This window comes from Coregonus clupeaformis, chromosome 11, assembly GCF_020615455.1.
Source record: "Coregonus clupeaformis isolate EN_2021a chromosome 11, ASM2061545v1, whole genome shotgun sequence".
Classification (NCBI taxonomy): Eukaryota; Metazoa; Chordata; class Actinopteri; order Salmoniformes; family Salmonidae; genus Coregonus; species Coregonus clupeaformis.
In genome coordinates, this window is record NC_059202.1 from 8,122,600 (window position 1) to 8,134,564 (window position 11,965).

Below are 11,965 nucleotides of genomic sequence, written 5' to 3' on the forward strand. Positions count from 1 at the left end.
AGGAAAGAATGAATGGGGCCATGTATCGTGAGATTTTGAGTGAAAACCTCCTTCCATCAGCAAGGGCATTGAAGATGAAACGTGGCTGGGTCTTTCAGCATGACAATGATCCCAAACACACCGCCCGGGCAACGAAGGAGTGGCTTCGTAAGAAGCATTTCAAGGTCCTGGAGTGGCCTAGCCAGTCTCCAGATCTCAACCCCATAGAAAATCTTTGGAGGTAGTTGAAAGTCTGTGTGGCCCAGCGACAGCCCCAAAACATCACTGCTCTAGAGGAGATCTGCATGGAGGAATGGGCCAAAATACCAGCAACAGTGTGTGAAAACCTTGTGAAGACTTACAGAAAACGTTTGACCTGTGTCATTGCCAACAAAGGGTATATAACAAAGTATTGAGAAACTTTTGTTATTGACCAAATACTTATTTTCCACCATAATTTGCAAATAAATTCATTAAAAATCCTACAATGTGATTTTCTGGATTTTTCTTTCTCATTTTGTCTGTCATAGTTGACGTGTACCTATGATGAAAATTACAGGCCTCTCTCATATTTTTAAGTGGGAGAACTTGCACAATTGGTGGCTGACTAAATTATTTTTTTCCCCACTGTAGGTGAAACATCTGTCGATGTGCCCTTTAGGAAGGCACTTAACCCTAATTGCTCGTGTAAGTCGCTCTGGATAAGAACATCTGCTAAATTACAAAAATGTAAATGTACAATGCATTCGGAAAGTATTCAGACCCCTTGACTTTCTCCACATTTTGTTACGTTACAGCCTTATTCTAAAATTGATTACATGGTTTTTTTCCCTCATCAATCTACACCCAATAACTCATAATGACAATGCAAAAACAGGTTTCTATAAATGTTTGCAAATTTATTAAAAATAAAAAACTGGAAGCACTGTGTTTCCGGATGCGCTGTATTTCACCTAACAGATACGGAAGCTTATCGATATTTGTTTTCAAATCCTTTTTGGGTCCTTGTAATCTGAGGGAAATATGTGTATCTTATATCGTCGTACATTTGGAAGGAGGTTAGGAAGTGCAGCTCAGTTTCCACCTAATTTTGTGGGCAGTGGGCCTGGCGGCCTCTCTCAATAGCAAGGCTATGCTCACTGAGTCTGTACATTGTACAGTTTTTCCTCTGTTTCTTTCTACAGCTAGTCTGCCACCATGTACTGTCTGTTTAGGTCCAAATAGCATAGAAGTTTATCTTGAGATTTTATATTATGTTTTCCAAATAGGTAATATAATTTTATTTTTGTTTGGTTATAATTAGTTTGGGCCAGATTGTCCGAGTGCTGTCCTGAGGCTTTGTTGGGTTGGTAGTGGTTAATGAACTTAGCCTCAGGACTAGCTTAATGAGGGGACTTTTCTCTATGTTCATCTCTTGCCATTTCAGGGCTTTGTAGTGGTATGAGTAAGGGTTGTTTGTTTTTAGGTGGTTATTGAATTTGATGTCTACTTTTTGGATATTAATTAGTAATTGATATTGGCCTAATTCTGCCCTGCATGTATTATTTGGGGCTTTCCTCTGTACTCTAAGAATGCTTTTGCAGAATTCTGCATGCAGGATTTCAATTGGACGTTTGTCCCACTATTTTCTTTGTTATATTGAATATTTAAAACATACAATCTACTTGCAGTGAAGCCGCTCAACATCTACATTAGTCATCTAACAGACTCCCATCCAGAGCGACCCACAGAAGCAACCAGGGTCTCCCATAAGGTAAAAAACGGGGACCCGAACCAGCGACCCATCAGCCACCGGCCCAAGCTCCCAACTGCCAGACCACCAGCCCTCCAAGCCCCCCCCCCCATTTTTTAAATCTTGATTGACCCCACACTTCAATTTTAGATTTGAATATTTTGAGCCAGGTTATAATTGGTATGTAAATTTGAATGTGTCTTTTGATAGTGTAAAAAACCCTTCTTGTTTTCTCTTTCAGTTCATTGACAGCCCAGATATGAATCGACTTTAGTGTGTTCTATGTTTATTTGGTTTGTGTGTCTATTTCTCTCTCTGTCTTTTTCTGTCTCTGTTTCTGGCTCTCTCTCTGTTTCTCTAAAAAAAATTCTCATGAAGTGGGTCCTAACCCAGTGTGTGTATGTGTGTGTGCGTGTGCGTGTACGTGTGCGTGTGCGTGTGTGTGTGAGAGAGAGAGTTTTTAATCCCCCTTATGAGTCTAAAGTGGTGAGGTGGTCCACCTCTGGTCCCTCTATAGGACATGACAACAACACAGAGAATGCATTAGACCAATCCATCATCAGCCATACACTATTAGGGTCTATTACTGTAGACATAACCTTCAGCTCTGGGCTAAGGTTAATATACAGGGAGTGTTGAGTCAGAGCAGAGAGACCTCTTCTTCCTGTATGTTTATGTGGAGTTATGAGAAGGTTGCTGTGAGGTAAGGCATTTGCTGTGTCATGTATTTGGGTTGAAACTGTGTTGGACTTGAGTTCTTTCCATTGGCTCTGATATGGCTATGGTATTTTCAAGACTACAGAAAGACCATTCCGCAGTGTGTTCCTGTTTCTGTCTCTTTGAAGCCACAGTTTAAAGCAGTTCTTTCTCTCCCAGTCCTCAGTGCTCCTCTGTCTTCTCTGTAGTGCCACTCTCTGTCTGCACCAATCAGGTGGCACCAGCTAGCCAGTTGTGTGAACATATTTCCTGTCGTGTCGAGGCATCACACACACACAAACAACCCCCCCTTACACACACACACACACACACACACAGGAGTCGGCCGGCAAGCTCTTGTCAGGCGCTGCCACTTGGCAGGGACTGGCACTGATCTAGCATGATGGGCACAGCGATATGACAGACCTGCCACATAGATGAAACCTTCAGACGCCAGGCAGGGAGAGACGCTCGACTGCACACACAACACATACACAAGACCGCACAAAGTCAAAAAGAGCAGTCAGTCAGACATCATGCAGCCCGAACCTGTCCGCACAGATCTAGTCTATGTGGCTCTTCACAGAAAGAGAGAGAGAGAGAGAGAGAGAGAGAGAGAGAGAGGCGAGAGAGGGAGGAAGGGAGGGAGGGAGGGAGGGAGGGAGGGTTTTGGGAGGGGAACATCAGGCAGACAGACAGAGACATGACTCAAATTAGGCATGATGTGATGTGAGCTGGAGGACCAGCAAGCTTCTAGCCTTATCAACTCCACCTCTCTCTCTCTCTCTTTCCCTCTCTTCCTCTTCCCTATCCTCTGTTTGCCCCTCGTCCCACTACTCCACCCCCCACCAACTGCTCTGTCTCCCCCCTCCCCCTTTTCCTGTGTGATCGTCTCACCGACATCTGCCCATCTCATCCAGCTCAGAGGACAGGACTGCTCTCCTCTTCTCCTGGTTGGCTGGTTGCTCCTGGTCATTGTGGATATGACCATCGACAGGCAGAGACAGACATCTCTTTCTATCTGTGTGTCTCACACATCTCACGTATGTCTTGTTCGCATCTCACTCATCCCTTCTGATGGCTCCCATCGACCTGCGAATAAACAACCGTGACAAGACAGAGAGAGAGAGAGAGAAAAGGAGGACATCAAAAGTATCTGTTATTTTGCAAGGCCAACAGCAAAGTCCCTAAAATGCTGAGGAACCGAAATCACATTGAGGACCATACATTCTGACTTTTTAGGGGGGAAACAACCTGCTTTTGAATTTGGAATGACTTTGAAATGATCAGAGCATTACTCACCACATAATGCAATCCCACAGTTACTCATGAAATTTTTCAGAAATTCAGTTAATGCACTATATAATCAAAGTTCAGATACAGCGAGCGTGGATCCATCCCTTATCCTACTCGTCCAAGGCCCTTGTCTAACTGTGACTACCTGTCCCAGGCTAATGGACAGACACAGTTGACAGCTCAGTGTGTGTGTGTGTGAGGTCTAATTAGGAGGAAGTCTGATGACCTCTTGACGTTCTGTCACTGGTGGAGCAGGTCCTAATGTTCTAGAGGGAAACTTAGCTGAATGTTCATCTAATTACAGGTGTGTTAAATATGTTTTATTAAATGTAAACTACTGTCAAAAGCCAATGTAGAGTTGCAGCAGATTTCCTTAGATTGACTTTGTTGAAAGGCACAGCAAACGAAACTGACATGGATCAATAATTGACCTGCCACTGGCATTAAACAAAACATGTGTGTCCATGTATGCTGATGATTCAACCATATACGCATCAGCAACCACAGCTAATGAAGTCACTGAAACCCTTAACAAAGAGTTGCAGTCTGTTTTGGAATGGGTGGCCACTAATAAACTGGTCCTGAACATCTCTAAAACTAAGAGCATTGTATTTGGTACAAATCCTTCCCTAAGTTCTAGACCTCAGCTGAATCTGGTAGTGAATGGTGTGCCTGTTGAACAAGTTGAGGAGACTAATTTACTAGTGTTACCTTATGGTCAAAACATATAGATTCAATGGTTGTAAAGATGGGGAGAGGTCTGTCCGTAATAAAGAGGGTTCTGCAGGCTCTAGTTTTGTCTAATCTTGATTATTGTCCAGTCATGTGGTCCAGTGCTGCAAGGAAAGACCTAGTTAAGCTGCAGCTGGTCCAAAATAGAGCGGCACGTCTTGCTCTTCATTGTAATCAGAGGGCTGATATAAATACTATGCATGCCAGTCTCTCTTGGCTAAGAGTTGAGGAGAGACTGACTGCATCACTTCTTCTTTTTATAAAAAACATGAATGAGTTGAAAATCCAAAATTGTTTGCATAGTCAACACACAGCTCTGACATACACACTTACCCCACCAGACATGCCACCAGGGGTCTTTTCACAGTCCCCAAATCCAGAACAAATTCAAGAAAGCGTACAGTATTATATAGAGCCATTATTGCATGGAACTCCGTTCCATCTCATATTGCTCAAATAAACAGCAAACCTGGTTTCAAAAAACAGATAAAGTAAAGTGTTTTGTCGTTGTGTTTATTCGTTATAATAAACATGTATGCATATCACGCTGCGCCTTGGTCCGTCCCGTCCTTCAACGAACGTGACAATTACCTCAATATCTCTATCTACATAACATAAGCTCTATATCTCTATCATAAATTACCATCTCTATCTACATAACATAAGCTCTATATCTCTATCTACATAAAATTACCTCAATATCTCTATCTACATAACATAAGCTCTATATCTCTATCTACATAAAATTACCTCAATATCTCTATCTACATAACATAAGCTCTATATCTCTATCTACATAAAATTACCTCAATATCTCTATCTACATAATATTACCTCTATATCTATGTGTCTACATAATATTAGCTCCATATCTCTTTCCACACAAAGGGGATATATCTTATCAGCCATCTGGACTGTGCTTTTACAAGATGATCAATTCCAGTAAAAGGAGATGAGATGAGTGCTTTATGTATTTGACAAATAGATAATTGGCCTGACGTAGCCCCTGACCCTAAAATGACACGTTGCAGGAGGATAATCTCTTTACAATGATTGGAGCGTTCAATTAACCAGATGAAATTATGAGAAACATGGTGCAGATGAGGAGAGGCAGCTACGAACACTCTCTCTGTCTCTCTGTCTCTCTGTCTCTCTCTCTCTCTCCCTCTCTGTCTCTGTCTCTCTCTCTCTCTCTCTCTCTATCTCTCTCTCTCTCTCTCTCTCTCTCTGTCTCTCTCTCTCTCTCTCTCTCTCTCTGTCTCTCTGTCTCTCTGTCTCTCTCTCTCTCTGTCTCTCTCTCTCTCTGTCTCTCTCTCTCTCTCTGTTTCTCTCTCTCTAGCGCTTGTTCACTACCTCTTTCTCTTTCTCCCTCTCTCTTTCTCGCTCTGTCACTGTGTCCACCACACCCTTTCAAAATATTAGATGACTCTCTATAGCAGAGATCAGAGCCTACAGTTTCCTCTACCACCTCTGGGTATCATAGCCACTAGTACATAATCAAAACTCAGGGGCCATATCCCCAGGCCAAGAACACACGCACGCACACACGCACACACTCACTCACACATACACACACAAACACACACACAAACAAATAAACACACTCACAGGGCTGATCCGTAAACCCTGTAGTGCCAGCTGTGAGTCATGGCAGCCTGTTGACATTCTGTAACTGTGATATATGCCAGCGGATGAATGTGTAATTAGGCCTTGGCAGAGACTCCACAGTTACTTAGCTCCACACTTCATTATCTGTCCACACCCCCGGTCGCTTCTAACACTACAGCCACACTGATGATTTAAGCTAATGTAGGAACAGAACGGGAGAAACCGTCTCTTCTTCTCTGTTTCCTCTACTGGAGGGTCATTCTCCTTCTGTAAGGGATTTGCTGGTTGTTTTATAACGTTTTGATTCAAAGAGTTTAGACTTGTAAGAAAGCATTGCATGTGATACCGTGGAATGATTCAGATGTGCACAGGTGTGTATTCTTCTTTTATTTGGAAACCTGGAAACAAGTGGAGGAGTCACATCCATACTTTTGGTAAAGATATAAAAAGACTCAAATGAAAACAAAACAAAGTAAAAAGTACATATGTTTGGGTTATGATAGGGTAATAGCAGTTGTACTAAGCTAATAAGGCATTGAGTTATATATATATATATATATATATATATATATATATATATATATATATATATATATTTAAACAATGGGGAAATATAATTAATTGAAATTATAATTGAAATTATAATGTAATAGTTTTATGCAATAGTCCAAGCAGGAGTTGTAAATAAAAGCATATACAGTATATTACTTAATGGTTCATATAATCTAGAAAATAAAATATATATGCAGTTTGAGTTATGGATAAGCCACTTTCTCACAGATCCCTAACTTCAGTTGATCACATGGTGCATCATTCCAGTTCTGCTCTGGGTTAGAATAAATTAAGCTTCTCTCAGCACAGTCCTCTCCACTGCCATAACTGTTAGGCTCTCCACTCTTCCAGTACCTGTAACCAATCAAGACCCAGCCCTCAGTTTACAAACACAAAGTATATGGACGTATAAAGAAATTGAGGCCTGTGGCTTTAAATGAAATGAAATACAGTTATTATGGGACATCAGAATATTTAAATGTCTTACTGTATGGTCAGTGGTGTTCCATCCACCCATTTCCATGACCCCTCTGTCTCTCTGTCAGTCAGACCAATCCAGAACATCCCCTTAAATCCACTGATAAAATTCTAAAGTATTGGCACAGACATTTAATGTCAACAAAACTCACTGAATCCTTCATCAATTTCTACCTGCAGCAACCCTAGTGGCCAGTTGTTTTGGTTGGTTTTCTGGGGGTTTTCTTTCATCAATATTTCCAGCATTATCCACTAGGGTTGCTGCAGTTAGAAAATCCTAGGGAATGTTATTTAAATGACACAAGCTTGAGTGTTTGGTGGGGGGATCACCTAATCCTAAACCTTAAAAGTCACTAGACATGGGTTTGAGTCCTGGTTGGGGCTACCCTCTGAAATCGCGACAACATACTTCCATGGTTGGTTTCATTGACTCTCCTGTTAAACTGCCCCTAATTCGTTGGAGAGGATCAGCTTGAGCAAAGTGAGGTGTAGAATCACTGATCTAGAAATATTATTCCGTGCCAAATAATAGGCTTTGTGCAATAAAAATGTGTAGAGCTAGGCCTTCCCAGGCTTAGGTGATCCCCCCACCAAACAGTCACGAACGACCAGACATTGATTGATTGATTGGAGACAGCTTGTGCCAATTAAAGAACACATTTCCTAGGATTTTCTACCTGCAGCAAACATAGTGGATAATACTAGAAATAACAGTCAAAGAAACCCCCCAGAAAAACCAACCAAAACTACTGTCCCAACCAATAACAACAACACCACCATTTCTACTGCTGCTACTACTACTATCCATTTACCCCTTTCCCCTCCCTCTTTCTTCTTCCCTCCTCTTTTCCCCTATTCTCTTCCTTTCCCCTTTCCTCCAACCTCAATCTCTCTCTCTCTCTCTCTCTCTCTCTCTCTCTCTCTCTCTCTCTCTCTCTCTCTCTCTCTCTCTCTCTCTCTCTCTCTCGCTCTCTCTCGCTCTCTCTCACCTGTTCCTCTTTGCTATTTATGATCACCAGGTTTGCTCCTCTACTTAGACAGTCCTGTTTGCTCTGCTCCCAGGTTTTCTCCTCAGTGGAGAAGAGGTAAAAACGGGATCCAAAATGACTCCATCCCTTTTTAAAATGTTGCTCTGTTGAAGAGCAAAGGAGAACACGTGAAAGCAGCAGCTTTATACTCATATACCCATGGACCCAATAACACTAACAATGACAATAATAATTACGAAACATCAAGATGGTTATGGTGGGTGTGATTGAATTCCAGCCAGTCAAAATGGTGTAGTCAGATAAGGATAACTCACTCACCCTGGTTATCTCTCTCCCCCTGTAGCTTGTCTCTCTCTGTCTGTAGCTGGTCTCTCTTCGTCTGTAGCTGGTCTTTCTCCGTCTTTAGCTGGTCTGTCTCTCTCAATAACTTAGTCTGCTCTTCCTGAAAGTCACCTGCCACTCTGTTGTCTGCAAAGAAACATAAAAAGCAATGACCAAAATACTCACACTAAAACAACCTGACTATCAATGATATAAAACTGGGTAAACTCACAGTGGACACAAAGGCCTATGATCCCAGCCAGTAGAAGAACACACAGCAGCCCCAGACACACTACAGCACCTCTGAGGAGGTTACTCTTAGCTGAGGATCAAAAACATGATTTACAGCTTACTGTGATACAGCTTAGCAGGTTGTGAAAGATGTGTGTGCTGTATTTTTATCTTACCAAATTGTTGCCTTCCTGCCACATTGTCAGCATTAACATTAGCATAAATATTCTCCATAGCATCAGTACTTTTCAGTTCATCCCTCTCAGTTGGTAAAGGTTATACTGTATCTGTCCCTTCACCTTCCTCTTTTTTGACTGACATTTCCGGATATCGGTCAACTGGGGCGATACATATTTCAACATTTTCAAGAAAAGAGAACCAAAACTAAACCAACTTTTATTCAGCAGAGTTGCAGAACCTCTAAGATTATATTGAGACAGGCATGTTTTTTAACTGAATTCTCTGTGATTCGAGTGGTGAGTTCCCAGAAGTAGCTAGCTAGTTATACTAATGTTAGCTAACCAAAATAATGTTTACAATGCCATGGCTGAATGCCTCTTGATATAACTTCCCACAATGATTTTCATCATAACAGGACATCCATTCAATTTAGCTACTGTTGTGTTGTGTTGTACAGTGCCTTCAGAAATTATTCATACCCTTGACTTATTCCACATTTTGCTGTGTTACAGCCAGAATTCAAAATGGATTAAATAAATAAAAATCTCACCCATCTACATACAATACCCCATAATGACAAAGTGAAAACATGTTTTTAGAAATCTTCGCAAATTTATTGAAAATGAAATACAGAAATGTGTCATTTAAATAAGTATTCACACCCCTGACTCAGTACATGTTAGAATCACTTTTGGCAGTGATTACAGCTACTGTGCCTTGCAAAAGTATTCATCCCCCTTGGCATATTTTCCTATTTTGTTGTATTACAACCTGTAATTTAAATGGATTTTTATTTGGATTTGATGTAATGGACATACACAAAATAGTCCAAATTGGTGAAGTGAAATGAAAAAAATAACTTGTTTCAAAGAATTCAAAAAAACAGATAATGGAAAAGTGGTGCGTGCATATGTATTCACCCCCTTTGCTATGAAGCCCCTAAATAAGATCTGGTGCAACCAATTACCTTCAGAAGTCACATAATTAGTTATATAAAGTCCACCTGTGTGCAATCTAAGTGTCACATGATCTGTCACATGATCTCAGTATACAGTGGGGAGAACAAGTATTTGATACACTGCCGATTTTGCAGGTTTTCCTACTTACAAAGCATGTAGAGGTCTGTCATTTTTATCATAGGTACACTTCAACTGTGAGAGACGGAATCTAAAACAAAAATCCAGAAAAACACATTGTATGATTTTTAAGTAATTAATTAGCATTTTATTGCATGACATAAGTATTTGATCACCTACCAACCAGTAAGAATTCCGGCTCTCACAGACCTGTTAGGTTTTCTTTAAGAAGCCCTCCTGTTCTCCACTCATTACCTGTATTAACTGCACCTGTTTGAACTCATTACCTGTATAAAAGACACCTGTCCACACACTCAATCAAACAGACTCCAACCTCTCCACAATGGCCAAGACCAGAGAGCTGTGTAAGGACATCAGAGATAAAATTGTAGACCTGCACAAGGCTGGGATGGGCTACAGGACAATAGGCAAGCAGCTTGGTGAGAAGGCAACAACTGTTGGCGCAATTATTAGAAAATGGAAGAAGTTCAAGATGACGGTCAATCACCCTCGGTCTAGGGCTCCATGCAAGATCTCACCTCGTGGGGCATCAATGATCATGAGGAAGGTGAGGGATCAGCCCAGAACTACACGGCAGGACCTGGTCAATGACCTGAAGAGAGCTGGGACCACAGTCTCAAAGAAAACCATTAGTAACACACTACGCCGTCATGGATTAAAATCCTGCAGCGCACGCAAGGTCCCCCTGCTCAAGTCAGCACATGTCCAGGCCCGTCTGAAGGTTGCCAATGACCATCTGGATGATCCAGAGGAGGAATGGGAGAAGGTCATGTGGTCTGATGAGACAAAAATTGAGCTTTTTGGTCTAAACTCCACTCGCCGTGTTTGGAGGAAGAAGAAGGATGAGTACAACCCCAAGAACACCATCCCAACCGTGAAGCATGGAGGTGGAAACATCATTCTTTGGGGATGCTTTTCTGCAAAGGGGACAGGATGACTGCACCGTATTGAGGGAAGGATGGATGGGGCCATGTATCGCGAGATCTTGGCCAACAACCTCCTTCCCTCAGTAAGAGCATTGAAGATAGGTCGTGGCTGGATCTTCCAGCATGACAATGACCCAAAACACACAGCCAGGGCAACTAAGGAGTGGCTCCGTAAGAAGCATCTCAAGGTCCTGGAGTTGCCTAGCCAGTCTCCAGACCTGAACCCAATAGAAAATCTTTGGAGGGAGCTGAAAGTCCGTTTTGCCCAGTGACAGCCCCGAAACCTGAAGGATCTGCAGAAGGTCTGTATGGAGGAGTGGGCCAAAATCCCTGCTACAGTGTGTGCAAACCTGGTCAAGACCTACAGGAAAAGTATGATCTCTGTAATTGCAAACAAAGGTTTCTGTACCAAATATTAAGTTCTGATTTTCTGATGTATCAAATACTTATGTCATGCAATAAAATGCAAATTAATTACTTAAAAATCATACAATGTGATTTTCTGGATTTTTGTTTTAGATTCCGTCTCTCACAGTTGAAGTGTACCTATGATAAAAATGACAGACCTCTACATGCTTTGTAAGTAGGAAAACCTGCAAAATCGGCAGTGTATCAAATACTTGTTCTCCCCACTGTATATACACCTGTTCTGAAAGGCCCCAGAGTCTGCAACACCACTAAGCAAGGGGTACCACCGAGCAAGCGGCACCATGAAGACCAAGGAGCTCTCCAAACAGGTCAGGGACAAAGTTGTGGAGAAGTACAGATCAGGGTTGGGTTCTAAAAACAGAGCACCATTTAATCCATTATTAAAAAATGGAAAGAATATGGCACCACAATAAACCTGCCAAGAGTGGGCCGCCCACCAAAACTCACGGACCAGTCAAGGAGGGCATTAATCAGAGAGGCAACAAAGAGACCAAAGATAACCCTGAAGGAGCTGCAAAGCTCCACAGCGGAGATTGGAGTATCTGTCCATCCACCACTTTAAGCTGTACTCTCCACAGAGCTGGGCTTTACGGAAGAGTGGCCAGAAAAAAGTAATTGCTTAAAGAAAAAAATAAGCAAACACGTTTGGTGTTCGCCAAAAGGCATGTGGGTGACTCCCCAAACATATGGAAGAAGGTACTCTGGTCAGATAAGACTAAA

At 41.9% G+C, this 11,965-nt stretch overlaps 1 protein-coding gene across 1 annotated transcript; it reads right to left on the reverse strand.

Annotated features, from left to right (window-relative positions):
- Nucleotides 1–6,653: 6,653 nt before the first annotated feature.
- LOC121577208 (C-type lectin domain family 4 member E) lies at nt 6,654–8,878 on the reverse strand. The gene is made up of 6 exons (XM_041890972.1): nt 8,790–8,878; nt 8,615–8,704; nt 8,380–8,529; nt 8,062–8,204; nt 7,083–7,183; nt 6,654–6,949 (listed from the first exon to the last, which is right to left on the reverse strand). The coding sequence occupies exons 1-6, from the start codon at nt 8,845–8,847 to the stop codon at nt 6,799–6,801; spliced, it is 693 nt and encodes a 230-aa protein (XP_041746906.1). The 5' UTR covers nt 8,848–8,878; the 3' UTR covers nt 6,654–6,798.
- Nucleotides 8,879–11,965: the final 3,087 nt, after the last annotated feature.